Source organism: Myxine glutinosa, chromosome 1 (assembly GCF_964187855.1).
Source record: "Myxine glutinosa chromosome 1, kmMyxGlut1.1, whole genome shotgun sequence".
Lineage (NCBI taxonomy): Eukaryota > Metazoa > Chordata > Myxini > Myxiniformes > Myxinidae > Myxine > Myxine glutinosa.
This window is the reverse complement of record NC_136261.1, coordinates 270,712,708-270,728,567: the sequence shown is the minus strand read 5'-3', so window position 1 is coordinate 270,728,567 and position 15,860 is coordinate 270,712,708. Positions and strand designations below refer to the sequence as shown.

At 41.7% G+C, this 15,860-nt stretch overlaps 2 protein-coding genes across 3 annotated transcripts in view; one reads left to right on the top strand and one right to left on the bottom strand.

Annotated features, from left to right (window-relative positions):
• Nucleotides 1–15,860, top strand: part of FAXDC2 (fatty acid hydroxylase domain containing 2) — an 881,086-nt gene that overhangs the window by 153,000 nt on the left and 712,226 nt on the right. The window lies entirely within an intron of this gene.
• Nucleotides 1–15,860, bottom strand: part of CWC22 (CWC22 spliceosome associated protein) — a 266,010-nt gene that overhangs the window by 209,877 nt on the left and 40,273 nt on the right. The window contains 4 exon segments of the mRNA XM_068131795.2: nt 904–1,110; nt 1,245–1,380; nt 4,909–4,962; nt 12,855–13,023. Of these exon segments, the coding sequence (XP_067987896.2) occupies nt 904–1,110; nt 1,245–1,380; nt 4,909–4,962; nt 12,855–13,023 (566 nt within the window).

Genomic DNA, 15,860 nt, shown 5'->3' with positions numbered 1-15,860 from the left:
TCTGAGAAAAATGGCGACACAGGCCAACGGCTCTCTTGTATAGTAGATACTCTATTCATTGTTCCAATCGTCTGTATTTTATAAACATACACGTATTTTATAGATGCACGAAATTTACTGACGTCAACGTATTTTTGTATGCTACATACTTTGTAGATGCACTCAAGTTCGTAATACATGTACAGTACTTTATAGATGTCACATTCTAAGTATACGTACTTTTTGATGTGCTCGCAAAGCAATAGTATGTATTTTATAGATTTACTCACATTGTAATTGTACATACTTCATTGAAGGACTCAGCTGAAACATGATAACGTGTAATAATGGCTATGACCAGGTGGCATTTGAGGCCTATGGCAGCAAATTATGTGCTGACAGACAGACAAGACAACCCCCAAATGAAATCCCCTCTCCTCTGGTGAGGGTAATAAACCACTTTTAATTATGGTGGTTATTCAACTACAACTATTGGTGGTTACAACTTTATCCTGGTGTTGGGCTAGCGGCTAGGGTGCCAGCTTAGGATCCTAGGATCCTGGGTTCGAATCCCGGTCGATCGCTGAATTAACGCCAGGGGGGTTGACTCAGCCTGTCATCCTTCCGAGGTCGGCAAATTGAGTAGCAGTTCACTGGTAATTCCGTGTTTGTCGTAAAAAGGCGACAAAAAGGGTTGGCGGCAGGAAGGGCATCCGGCCGTAAAACATTGCTTCAAAAGGGGGACCCAAAAAACAACAACAACCACGGTCCCCGAAAAAGGCCAACCCCTGCTTGCGGGGAAAAATGGCCTCTAAAAGGTGGTTATTCAACTACAGGCACAATGTCAATGCCAGTCCTACAGACAAGGTCCTAAAAAACTAACTGTTGAAAATGTAAACAGTCATAACATCAGCTATTACTGACTCATCATGTCTTCAGGGTTGTAGTCATCCTCGAGGGTCAGCATGTGGGTAATCTTTTCTTTCTGCTTGACCTTGTTGAGGCCAGAAAAGATTATTGGGTGGTCCTTGAAGCCATCCTTTCGGACGGCAAACACCACTTCAATCATGTACTGCACGCGCTTGTCAATCGCAGACTCATGAAGAATGTTGCGGAGACGTTCATAAATAGCTGGAAGTCAACATACAACTAGTTATGTAAAAGGTAATAAGGAATCAAAATACATCTCCACATACAGTTGAAAAATAAAAATAATTTTTCTTTAAGCAGATTGAAAATAAATAATTAGTCAGCCAGGGACTCACCATTGAGACCCCGTGGAGAGACCTCACTGAGCTTCAGACCACACTCTTTCAGGAAACCCACAGCAACCTCTACACTATCATCTGTTGGCTGCTCAAGCAACAAGGTAAGAATCTCCAAGGCGAGCACTTCATGAGCCTATAAATGAAAAGACTGCATCAAGTCTACTCGAGATGCACCAACAATGTCACATCTGTTGATATACATATCATTCATGTTGCAATGAGAGTGAATGAATGAATGAATGAATGATCGTTTTAAGGCCAGTTGCAATGAGAGTAAACGTTGAAAAACCTAATCACAAGACCCCCTTCAAAGTGCGGTACATCTCTGCAGCAGCACATGCTCTGGAAGCCAAAAAGACAACAGCAGACATTTTTTCCCAAAACAGTGGTGCAACAACAATTAACTCAAGGGAGGGCAATGCCGGATGTGGAACTGTGATAATGAACACAACTTCAATTCTAAAAAATATTTTATATACAGTGCCTTCAGAAAGTATTCACACCCCTTGAATTTTTTCACATTTTCTTGTGTTGCAGCCTGAATTAAAAAATGGTTTAAATTGAGATTTTTTGTCACTGATCTACACATAATATCCCATAATGTCAAAGTGTTTTTTTTTGTTTTTTTTTAGAAAACTATACAAAATAATTAAAAATGAAAAGCTGAAATGTCTCGAGTCGATAAGTATTCAACCCCTTTGCTATGAAGCTCCAAATTGAGCCCAGGTAGATCCAATTTCCTTTGATCATCCTTGAGATGTCTTTACAACTTGATTGGAGTCCACCTGTGGCCAAGTCAATAAATTGGACATGATTTAGAAAGAAACACACCTTTCTATATGAGGTCCCACAGTTGACAGTTCATGTCAGAACAGAAATCTACCATGAAGTCCAAGGAACTGTCCATACCACTCCCAAGATATAATTGTGAGGATGAATAGATCTGGGGAAGAGTATTAAAAAATTCCTAGTGTTGAAAGTTCCCAAAAGCACAATGAGCTCAATTATGATGAAATGGAAAGAATATGGAACTACCGAGACCATTCCTAGAGCTGGCTCTCCGACCAAACTGAACAACAGGGCAAGAAGGACTTTGGTCAGGGAGGTGACCAAGAACCCAATGACCATTTTGACAGAACTACAGAGTTCCTTAGCTGAGATGGGAGAAACTTCCAGAAGGACAACCATCACTGCAACACTCCACCGATCTGGGCTTTACGGCAGAGTGGCCAGACTGAAGCCACTCCTGAGAAGAAAAAAACACATGACAGTACGCCTGTAGTTTGCAAAACAGCACGTGAAAGACTTAGAGTATGAGGAAAAATATTCTGTGGTTGAATGAGACGAAAATTGAACCCTTTGGTCTAAATGCAAAAACCTACATCTGGCAGAAACTGAGCACAGCTCATCACCCATCTCACACCATCCCTACCGTGAAGCATTGTGGTGGCAGCATCAAGCTGGGGGATTTTTTCAGCAGCAGGGACTGGGGGAATGGTCAGGGTTGAGGTAACAATGAACGGAGCAAAGTACAGAGATATCCTCAATGAAAACCTGAAACAGAGCGCTCAGGACCTCAGAATGGGCTGAAGGTTCACCTTCCAACAGGACAATGACCCTAAGCACACAGCCAAAGCAACACTGGAATGGCTTCAGAACAACTCTGTGAAAGTCCTTGAGTAGCCTAGCCACAGCCCTCACTTGAATCCCATTGAGAATCTGTAGAAAGACCTGAAGATTGCTATTCACCAATGCTCCCCATTCAACTTGACAGAGCTTGAGCAAATTTGCAAGGAGGAATGGGAGAAACTCTCCCAAATCCAGATGTGCAAGGCTGATACATACATACCCAAGAACCCTGAACCCCGAACCCCCCCCCCTCCTCCTCCCCCCCATCCCCACCCCCCCCACCCCCCCACCTAACACGCTACATTCCATATTCGTGCCTGTTTGTGTCCTTTATGATATCCCTTAAAACAGTAAGTTTCTTATGTGGAAGGGTTTTCAATTTTCTTTGACTGCCAGACTGGCAGAAAGAGTAAAACAATTACCTCGCTCCTCTCTGCACATGCTTGCTCAGGACTAGTTTTCGTACAATTTGCCAAATTCAGAGCCAAAGCACTGCTAAACTGCAGGTTCGTGTTCCGATTTGTGTTCTACAGTGTTTAAAATATAACATTCAATTGAAATTAAGTTGTTCTTCCATCATAGACCGACTACTGTCAGACGGACAGAGTGAACCAAATGCTAAACTATGATTTTTGCTCCGAATGCAAGGTAATGATGTCTCAATTGTGTGGTGAAGTTCTCATTACTGCAACAATGAAATCAACAGATATCAACACCGGGTCATCACTCATCACTGCTTTGCGGGGTGATTTTAATAACATCGAGCAAAAAACACCAACTGAAAGTGATAAGCAGTTGGGAAAACGAGACAGCATTATCAGAAGAATTGAGATTTAAATCAGACCATGATTGTGGAATAGAACCCACAACTAGTCAAGGCTTCATATTGAATGTTTTTGGCAACAGGCCAAGCAGTAATGGTGCTTTCCAACTCTGAAAATATTGAAATGTGTTTAAAAGGTAAATAACAAATATAACCAAACTAAAAATAGTGATGATGGAACCATTATGAATATCAGATGCAGAAGACAGCTCGAAAATGTAAAAGGTTATTCATGATGCATGAGAGTGCGGCCTTTGGTGCTGGGGCAAATATATTTCCGACCGGTCTCATAATCCAGTAACCCACTTGCACTGTGGCACGTGTACAGGCGAAATCGCAAGTCATCTCACCAAGATACCCTGTGAGGGGTGGGGGTGGGGATTTGTGTCCATGACATTACCATGGGTGTTGTGTTGGCTTAGTCTGGTGTTGGCTTAGTGGTTAGGGTGCCGGCTTCGGATCCTAGGATCCTGGGTTCGAATCCCGGTCCATCGCTGAATGAACGCCAGGGGGGTTGACTCAGCCTGTCATCCTTCCGAGGTCGGCAAATTGAGTACCAGCTTGCTGGGATGAATGATCACGGTGTGTACCCCGATTTAGAATAGGTACATCGTATCCCTGCGCATCGTAAGAGCGTGACCAAGGGTTGGCGTCAGGAAGGGCATCCGGCCATAAAAACATTGCCTCAAACAGGGAACCATGATTGTCATGGGGCCCGCAAGGCTAACCCCCGATCTAGTGGGGAAAAATGGCCTTAAAACGATCATTCATTCATTCATTCATTCACATTACCATGGGTACTACCAACACGTGTGGAGAATTTGGTGGAGATCGGCCCAACTATGTTTTTACCTTTGGTACCGAAAGTGGAGGAGGTTGTTTTCACCCATTTCTCTGAGCAGTGTATCTCAAATAGTTATGGACGGATTCAGACAAAACTTGGACAAGTTTGGTGTGTGACAAGGACAAATTGATTAGACTTTGGCAAAGATCCGGATCTGGATCCAGCCCATCATTAAGATACAAAACGTAAACTGTTCAGCCTAGTGGAGGGATGCGCTCTATCGAGTGAGTTCTAATTCTTTATCAAATCATAACCACACTTTTCATTACAAACCATGTGTATGCAGAAAGCTCACCAGCTCAACGGGTAACGCAATTAAATTGTGTGCATGAAAAAAGAAAATAACTGCAGGTAATCAAACTTACCACGTCGTGATTGACAAGATGAGCAATGAACTTGGCTGTAGTCAAGCACAGCGTCTGTTTTTGAAAGAAAGCACAAAAATTGATGAGTAAAATCTTACGGTTAGCTATTCATCTATTTAGAAAATCTTTTAAAGTTCTCAAAATACCAATAGTTTTGTCTTTGCATCTCTCTTCCGTCTATCAATCAGTTCTTTCCCTTGCTTGGCATCTACATCTGTGGTCCACTGGCAATAATTTTATATTTTACCTTCTGTATCATCGTTCCTCCAGGAGCTGAGATTTTGTATTTGGAATATAAAAAAATGGTACTTGACAAGAGACGACAGAAAATCAGTTCACATTATGCTGGCCAGCAAAACAACATGGCTTTGTGAGGTAGGTCACGATAATCACATGACGCATGAATGCCAGACTTGCCAAACAAATGAAATGCTGTCACAACTCTTACCATCCCGTTGACACACAATTTCCTTAGAACCAAGGAATTTGGAAATTTGATAAAAGCAAGTTAAACCAAGTGTCAAAATAGCAATTCACAAAATGTAAGAAGCTGTAAAGCAGTGGTTCCCAAACTTTTTTGGCCATGACCCAAAATTGGAAATCACATTCGTCTTGTGACCCAAATGGTACAGTTACCTACTTATCGGAGAAAACCCTTTCGAGGTGAATAACCCCTCCTCAAAAACCGGGATTTTGAGGGTTTTTTTCAAGTTTGGGTGACCATCCTGGGTCTGGGAGCCAATGCTGTAAGGTAATTGGAAAAAAAAAAAAAAAAACACATTTAGAGGCCATTTTTCCCCGCAAAGCGGGGGTTGGCCTTTTTCGGGAACCGTGGTTGTTGTTGTTTTTTGGTCCCCTTTTTGAAGCAATGTTTTACGGCCGGATGCCCTTCCTGACGCCAACCCTTTTTGCCGCCTTTAACGACAAACAGGGAATTACCAGTGAACTGGTACTCAATTAGCCGACCTCGGAAGGATGACAGGCTGAGTCAACCCCCCTGGCGTTAATTCAGCGATCGACCGGGATTCGAACCCAGGATCCTAGGATCCTAAGCCGGCACCCTAGCCGCTAGCCCAACACCAGGGTTATCCAAATTAAAAACAAAAACAGGGCCAAAGTCCAAGGTAATCCAATTTGAGGACTTGGGCAAATTTGAGTAAGGAAAATTTGCAATATACAACGTGACTGACAGCACAAGGAAATGGCTTCTGATTTACAGAGGAAAACAGGTCATCACCAAGTGCAAAGGGTGAGGAGTAAAACACATTTTCAACATGGTATTTTTATTGACTTCAGCCTGCTTATGAATTTGAAAATCCATTTCACACCATTAAAAAAAAAAGATTAATTAAATTTTTTTTTAAAGAACAAGCAACAAATATGTTGTGCATAGCACGATACTTGCAAAATCCCTAAAACACGTTGTTGGCCTATGATGACCTCAAAAACAATTGGTGGTTCAATTCAATGATCGGGTATGCAAATCCTCTTCAAATTTCAAGTTAATCAGATGAAAATTGAGGATTTTAGAAATCTCACCTATGTTGACCTTTTGGCCTATGTTGACCTCAAAAATACTTTGTGGTTGCATTCAGTGACCAGATATGCAAATCCACTTCAAATTTCAAGTTAATCGGATAAAGATTGAGGATTTTAGAAATTTGGCCTATGTTGACTTTTTGGCCTATGTTGACCTTTTGGCCTATGTTGACCTTTTGGCCTATGTTGACCTTTTGGCCTATGGTGACCTCAAAAATAGTTGTTGGTTGAATTCAGCTAACTGATATAAAAAATCCTATTCAAATTTCAAGTCAATCAGATGAAAATTGAGGATTTTAGAAATCTCACCTATGTTGACCTTTTGGCCGATGTTAACCTCAAAAATACTTGGTGGTTGCATTCAGTGACCAGATATGCAAATTCACTTCAAATTTCAAGTTAATCGGATAAAGATTGAGGATTTTAGAAATTTGGCCTATGTTGACTATTTGGCCTATGTTGACCTTTTGGCCTATGTTGACCTTTTGGCCTATGTTGACCTCAAAAATAGTTGTTGGTTGAATTCAGCTAACTGATATAAAAATCCTATTCAAATTTCAAGTCAATCGGATGAAAATTGAGGATTTTAGAAATCTCACCTATGTTGACCTTTTGGCCTATGTTAACCTCAAAAATACTTGGTGGTTGCATTCAGTGACCAGATATGCAAATCCACTTCAAATTTCAAGTTAATCGGATAAAGATTGAGGATTTTATAAATTTGGCCTATGTTGACTTTTTGACCTATGTTGACCTCAAAAATAGTTGTTGGTTGAATTCAGTTAACTGATATAAAAATCCTATTCAAATTTCAAGTCAATTGGATGAAAATTAAGGATTTTAGAAATTCCAAAAAAGCGGTTGACCTTTGGCCTATGTTGACCTTTTTACCTCAAAAATAAATAGGATTTTGTTGGATCTCGAACTCCACCATTTGGTGAAGTTTCGTGAAGATCGGTTTAAAATTGTGACATGCAGACAAGTATAAGTGAGCGGACAGACAAACAAACACACAAACCAGTGTGATCAACATACTTGTCAAAAAACAAGAACAAAAGTCTAGTAGCGGCGTAGCCGGGCTTGGAAAATATTGTTACGGAACCCAGCGTCGGCCTATGGTTCCCCTTTGAGGGGGGATTAGTCCCCTCGTTTGTCACTGACCGACGGGGTCCCTGAAGCTGCACCGCGACCTCCGGAAAGGCCGGTGAGCAGCTTCGTTCGCGACCGCGGATAAGATGGTAATTTGGATGGCAGCCGCAGCCCGAACCGTTAAGAAAGACTAACCCGATTCTGAATGTTGGCCAAATCGTGCCACAGGTATTCAATTTGGAAAAGACAAAGACGACGGATGTGAAGAAGAAGAAGACAAGAGGTAGGAAATACGAATATGATTTATTACTATTTACAACCAAAAGAAACCAAGGAGAAGGAAGGATAATAAAATAAAGGCAGAAAGAGGGACGGACCAGAAGGACACAGTGAAACTCTAGCTTACCTATTCAGTCTTAATTAATACCCCACGACAAGACACACAAAACAGACTACGAGCAAACTCACACGAATGGGGAAATTGCAGGCAGGAATGGAAGGACTGGAAAGAGAGGAACGCTCCGCTCGAACCGGAGCACGGTCGGCCCGGGAGTCAGCAGCCGCCGCCCTTCCTCGATCGGCACGTCCAGCAGCCGCCGTCAACGCCCTAGCTGCGGTCGTGCGGGCTGCCGCGATACGTGCACCCTGGCGGAGTCAAAGCTGCGTGGCTCCAAGCTGGTGGTGGTGGATTTCAAAGCTGCGGTGGTTCAACGCTGCTTCTCTGGCTCACCTCAGGACGCGTCTCCCTTCTCTCTCCGAGGGCTCGTCTCGACTCATCTGCCGTCTCTGGCGCAACTCTCGGTGGGGGCTGATGCAACGGGTTTTATAACCCCGTCCTCTTGAGCCATACCCACTCATTCTTGGTTGGTCGTAGGGGCTTCTTGGCTCCACCTCTTGATGACGATGGGCGGGCCACGCCCTTCTTCTCCGAGTTGGAGCACATGGGCAATGGCGGCGAATGCAGTTGGCAATAGAGGCTTTGGGAATGGGAATTAAAGGGGATCTATCTATTTGAATTCGGTGCAATGGAGTATTAATTAATGGAAGACAAAGCCTTAACCTAATACACAGAATAAGGAAATAACTACCAACAAGCAGGAAATCTATGATTGGCAAACGTGATTGTATATGACCTAACTAAGGGACGCCCTTTTGACCTTTTACACAACTGGAGGAAGGAGGGTGATATTTTACCATTTACTACACAATTTTAAAAACCACAATTCTCATATCCACAACAATATTATAAACCACTAACATATTGTTACAGACGCGGTTTTGGATGTTAGTTTACCGAGCGGTTTGGTATGACCGCGTCTGCACAGTTTACCCGATTATACTCGAACGTTGGCCGAGTCGCGCTACGCTAAATCAATTAAGGAAAGGACACAACGGCTGGGTTTAAATGACACGACACCAGGGGTACAGTTCTCAAGACCTCCGGAGGAGGTTATAATATTTGTATGCGGAACGTTTAGACTACAAGGACAAGAGGTACAGCATAGGAAGGTAGGCACTTAGACACACTTATCTTATTCCCGACAGACCACAGATAAACGGGACAAGACTGACTCACACAGGGATTGATGGCAAGGAAGGGCAGGTAGTCGATGGACAGCACAAGGTGCACCTTGGCTCAGGGACAGGATAGCGCGGTCCAAAAGATGCAGGGAGGTATCGTCGCGCTGGAGGTGGCGTCTGGTTCTCTTCAAGCTGGGGGCGCATCTTACGTCACGTCCGGTAAGTGGCTGCGTATATCCAGCGGGGAGTGACACGCCCTCGGCTCGTTAGCTCCGCCCCAGATGGAATCGGCCCGCCGCTTCTTATTGGGTGCGGGGGGTTACCGGGCTCCGCCCTTGACGAGGAGCTGACAGGGAGCCCCTATTTGGTAACCCCGTCGAGCACATGGGCAATGGCGGCTAACCAAGCCGGAGTGAGGACGCACACTCCCCGCGCGCTGTTGTTGTAGTTGTTGTTGTTGTTGTTGTAGTTTCATGAGGAAGATGGGAGGAGGTATGGGGAGGTCCTAAACTTACTACTGGTGCCATACAATCACATTCTGGTGCAACGAAGAGTCAGAATTAATGGAAACGAGTCCTTAACTGACATAGACTAAGAATAACTAGCAAGATGTCCTATAGTTGTCTACGTGAGATGCGGTGAACCTGGGCACGACATTTAATGGGGGAAAAGGGGAAGGTCGGTTCTACAGAGTGTTGTTTACAGACAATGGGACTAGGGAATGGGGGATTGGGGATAGTTGGGGAGTATTGGGGAAATAGGGGAATATTTACAAGCGGATATGGATGGAGGCCAAATCCCATATCCGCAACAATATGTTTAGCTTTTCAAACAGTCGTTAATGCTGCTTTAAACAAAGAAAATGGAGGAATCCCAACATCCGTGAGGTAAGTGTTACTGAAAGAACTGAACGAAATTCTACTGTAATCGATGTACCCCACAAAGGTTGGAGGTGTGCTCATTTACCAAGCAGCAAACTATCACTTGCCAAGCCAGCCATTCCTTCATGGTTTTGAATGGCATGCTTGCTCGAATGCTTAAATGAAATGGCGATCTCTCCACAAGAAACTTGGTAAATGAACACACACCCAATGTTCTTGAGACCCACCATAGATCGACTGTAATCTACATACCCCAAAGAGGAATGACCCTTCCTGCCACTCCCATAGTAAGCGGGTGTACTTGTAAATTAAAATGTTGGTTGGTGGACTCAGCCGTCATAATGACATCATAGACGTAATGACGTAACGGACACAAAACTGATATATTTTAACTTCCAGCAAGTTTGCAGTCCCGACAAAGGGATTAGTGTTACGATTAGATTTACTATAATATTAACGTTATGTTATCATTATTTCGAAAATGATATTACCATTAAAAACCCGAGGCTAATTCCCTACTTCCTCGGTTATTAATATTAGTGCCGAACACCGCTTAGATCATTGATCATGAACCATATACTGCTTCAATCCATTAACTTTCCATTCACGACATTGGGATTAAAGTGTTATGGTTATATTTACTATATTATTATTATTATTATTATTATTATTATTATTATTATTATTACAAAAACGATACAACTGAAACGATACAGTACTGTATTAAGAAACCTGGGCTTAATTTGTCCGAAGCGGTCCGAAGATGAGGCATAATGCCCAAGGCCTATACGTACCGTACGGTATTGTTGGAAGAGCCGTAACGTCGATGCTTTTTGATATTTGATGATCATTTTAACAATCGGTTTGTTTGCCTTTCACACTGAATGAAAAACGTAAAGGTAGAGCATAGCGATTGTGATATAAAACAGGTTTGACAATATGTTCGGCATGAACGGCATATAAATCAAAATGGCGTTGTATGGAGAATCAGCCGCCGTACACCGTAATGACATCAGACGTAATCACATCACCCTGTCATGTGACCATATCCTCAGCTCTGATTAGTATAGGTTTGAGGGGACATACATACGGACAAACACTGCTCTAGACGGCTTCGCCTGATGGGCTACGCCGTAAAAAAAAAAAATTGCCAAGTAATATCACACAAGACCAACCAATATACAATACTTAATATGCAATGCTCTAGAAAAGTTCATATAAAGGGACGCCCTACATCTGGCAAATAAAATACATCTACTTCTTCATGTAGCTGTACGAATCAAATTGGCGCCCCTTTATATGAACTTTTCTAGAGCATTACTTGGTTCCTCCTCAGAATACAAGGGTAGTCCAGCATGCACACGAAATTTTCTGAATGCCCCTTATTTTGTATTGTATTTTCTACAAGCTATGGAATGTCCCGTCTTTTCTCTACTTTGCCACATGACACATACCCTTATATAAAGGTAAAGGAGCCTTTTCTATGCCCCTGGCATTTTACCCAAGAATATTTTTATTTTTATTTTTTTTAAGCCAAAACTATGCCACTTAGGTGGAATTTGTTCCGAAAGCCATTAATTATATATATTGGCCGACGTATATTCCAAGCTTCAGATAGTTTAAATGTGTAGCCTTTGAGATATGACCGCCAACACATTTTGGGTGGATGGACGGACGGACAGACTGGCAGCCACCAACAGACTGGCAGCCACCAACGTAAATTTGAGGGTTTTCAAAATAAAACAAGAATGCAGAAACGGACGTTGCTGAAATTTGGAACATATTACTTCGGTACAATTGCAGAACATTGCAGATTTAGTACAAAGCATTTACTTCTGAAATTTCCAGCCAATTTCGTCCAGTGGAAGCAGAGAAACAATTTTTCAGTCCCTATTTTAAAGCTGCATACCAAGGGGCCTTTTCCACATGGCACATACCGCATCCCATCGTAAATCTCCCATTATTGCAGATTTAGCACCATTTCGGTGAGAAACTATTTCGGCACCGCTGTCATGGCAAATTCACAGGGGAGGTTAAATTGCCGATGTTCTCCAAAAAGAGACAAGTGGAATTAACAATTCCTCATTAAATCTATCATGGCAGTAACTCGCACAATTGTGGTTTTGATACATTGTTAGCATTGCACCCCATCGATATGGGTTAAGAAACGAATCAGCATATTGGAATAGCACCTCAATTCCCAAAAATTGCGGCATGCTTTTCTGATGACAAAAATACTGACACCTCTGTATGGGTCGTTACAAAAATACGGAGTTCCGTACTATACGGAAGAAGTTTCACCCATGTTGGCATCAAAAAACTACAAATATCAAACAAAGTTTCAAATGATGCATCTTGCCACCATCAAGAGCATTTAAATTAAATCGGATGTGGCAAAAAAATGCAAATTTTTGCTTCAAGCTTGCCGGCTCAATGACAGAAGACACCATTTGCATTTTTGCAACCTCCATTCCTACCCAGTTTGTAATCCCCTGTGAACACAGGCAACTTGCTAGTTCTCATAACAAGGGTTTCTGAAAATTTGAAAACAAAAGCACAAACAGTAAAAATGTGATCGTCAGATTGACACAATGAAGCTCAAATTGTAAATAAATAAATAAATAAATAAATACAGAAGCGATTTAAAAAACCCAGCCGTCTCACGCTGAGGCACCAAGGGCAGGCTAACAAGGCCTATTTATGCTTACGATAACTTTGCCCTTTGACATTTTGACCCAATGATTAGTCTTCTCATAATAAATAAAAGGTTTGCTCAAAATTTAATGACAAAAGCTCAGAGGGTAAAAACGTTATGCCTTGGACAGCCACAAAGGCAGGCGATTGCAAAATCCCATCTACTACTGTGTGCAGGCAGACAGGCTACTAAAAGAGTAACTCAACTGCTGCAAAACACACCTTGTCATTGCGACGGTAACCTTTGCGGAAATTGAGGACGAGCCGTTTGAGGATGAGTTCACCATTTTGTGGAAACTTGGAGTTGATGAGCGATACGAAAGAAGCATACACATGGGTGAATGTTGATGAAGCAACCTGAGCCTGGATAATAGATCGTGCCAACAGCCCCCTGTCAAAAACACAACACCCCCAATAAGATGATTTTTGTTCTCATCATAAAATAATAAATTAATAAAAACAGGATCATCTCAAATGGTGTGAACTTGTGCGTGAATATTTGTTGTTGTAAATCACTACAACAACAAAATAAATATATATATATATATTTATGAAGAGTTCATACGCAAAAACCAATAACCGTCATTCCTGCGAAAAACTAAACGAAGCATGCCATGATGCAGCTCACAATACCGTCTTTGTGATTTCCATATTGTTGTTCTACAAAACCCAATATCACCCTTCATTTCAGAAATGGATACACCCCGTGCACGCTTTAAAGCAAAACCCGATATATTCATTTAACCAATGAGTGGGCAGCATCATATTCAAGTGATGCCATACGTCAGCGCTCATGTTGTGATCGATTCGCATCGCTAAGGATGCCAAAAGCAATTCAACTAAGCCAATTTATCATGAAACAATGTACAGTTTTGACGATATTGAAGAGCCTGGGTTGCTCTCACCATCGGGATGAAAATGAAATGGCTTACAGGAAATTCTGGTAAAGAGAGATAGTGGTGATGGTAAAAATCCAGCTATTTCATGTGTACACAATATATGTGATGTGTGTATGGCATCTATCCTTTCTGCTGATTATCTTTCTTACAACAATGGGCAGCTTTATTCGACGGAAAACAAAGTTGAACAGGACACTATTTTCTGTCTTACATGAATGTTCAACAGTGTAAATGAAGGAGGCCTAAATTTGAAGATGTAAACAAACAGAGCCAGGGATGTCACACTGAAGTACCTCCCTCTGAAGGCAAATAAAGGATTCCTGAATGCAAGGCTTCATTCCTCGACATATTGTACGAGTATAATCAGGAATGGTCTCAATTATTCATTACTTGGCAAAAAAAAAGTTTTTTGACAAGTATATTGATCATTCCGGTTTGTGTGTGTGTGTGTTTGCGTGTTTGTCTATCCGCTCACTTATACTTGCCTACAGGTCACAATTTTAAACCGATCTTCACACAACTTCACCAAATAGTGGAGTTTGTGGTCCGTAAGAATCCTTTTTTTTTTTAGGTCAAAAGGTCAACATAAGCCAAAGGTCAACCACTTTTCTTCGAATTTCTAAAATCCTCAATTTTCATCCGATTGACTTGAAATTTGAATAGGATTTTTATATCAGCTAACTGAATTCAACCACCAACTATTTTTGAAGTCAACATAGGTCACAAGGTCAACATAGGCCAAAGGTCAACAACCATATCTAATTTCTAAAATCCTCAATTTTCATCCGATCGACTTAGGCTTTTCATATCAGCGAACTGAATTGAACCACCAACTATTTTTGAGATCAATATAGGCCAAAAGGTCAATACAGGCCTAAGGTCAACCACCTTTTTCAAATTCCTAAAATCCTTAATTTTCATCCATATGACTTGAAATCTGATTAGGATTTGCATACCAGCTTACTGAAACCAACCACCAACTATTTTTGAGGTCAACATCGGCCAAAGAGTCGACATCTGCCAAATTTCTAAAATTGTCAGTTTTCATCCGATTAACTTAAAATTTCAAGACTATTTGCATATTAGGTCACTGAATTCAACCACCAATTATTTGTGAGGTCAAAAGGATGCTCTACTGAGTGCCATTCAATTTTGTTCTCTTTTGCCAAGTGTCACTTTATGAGTGATTTTTTATTTATTTCTTGCCAAGTCAAGAATGACCACACAGTGCTCATAACCTGCGACATAAAATATATATTTTTCGCCTCCTCTGTCTACTCAACTCCCTCATCCTTGCTGTTGAAGATATTAGATAATTCATCTCCGAGAGTCTTCACGGATTGATTCAATATCAATTACGAGTCTGATGGACAGGTGGGTCTGGTTGCATGCAATGAGTGCACCCACTCCGAACAGGAACGGCAAGAAGGATCATGTTATTGTCCTCTGTGGGGTATATGGACTACAGTAGATCGAGGCGAGGGCCTCAAGAACATCAGAGGTGTATTCAGTTACCAAGGTTCTGCCCTCTCGCCCTATCTGTGGTAATAAACCTTTTGTTCATAAATACCTGTACGTAGTCATTTGAGGTATGGGACTTTAGACCACTTGGACTTTCCTTAACCCCAGTGCAAGGGTATTAAGCGCCCGAGGAAAACCTTCAGCTTTGCACCCCTACTCCCCGACCCCACCACAATAAACTTTCCAAAATGAATATTGTGCATCATCAATATGAATAAAACTGCATTCATAGAGTAGAAGAACAAGAGGTTAACCCTTTGAGTACGGATGACGTCCAGTGCAGCAACCCACGAAAACGTTTTGTGTACGGATTACGTTACTACAGGTCATCGACTATACCTATAAATAGATCGTCAGTACGTGGTTGCATTCCCGTACCAAAATTCCAAATTAATCCCGTTTTATCAAATTTATCGAAGTTCGAGAATTATTTTTTTATTTGTTTCGGTTGCTGGGGACCCCGGGATTATCAAAAAAAATCCCGTACTCAAAGGGTTAAAAGGGAGATAGATAAAGTTCAGATAGATTAGGGCAAAGCGGGCTCTCTTGCCTGCTTTCCGGTCCCGACCTGCATTACCTACCTGCCAGCCATATTATCAACCTGCCAGCCAGCCATGTCATCGACCTGCCGGCTTGCATAATTTCCAGAGCTTCCTTGTCCCAGAAACGTTTTATTTTTTTTACATTCAGATTAATACTATTTCATGTTGCATTCATGATTATAATCATATTTCTGGTGATTCTGTGAACCTTAATACGAAAAAAGATTATGGTGGATTTGTCTGCTTTAGCAAAAAAGCAGGTTGTG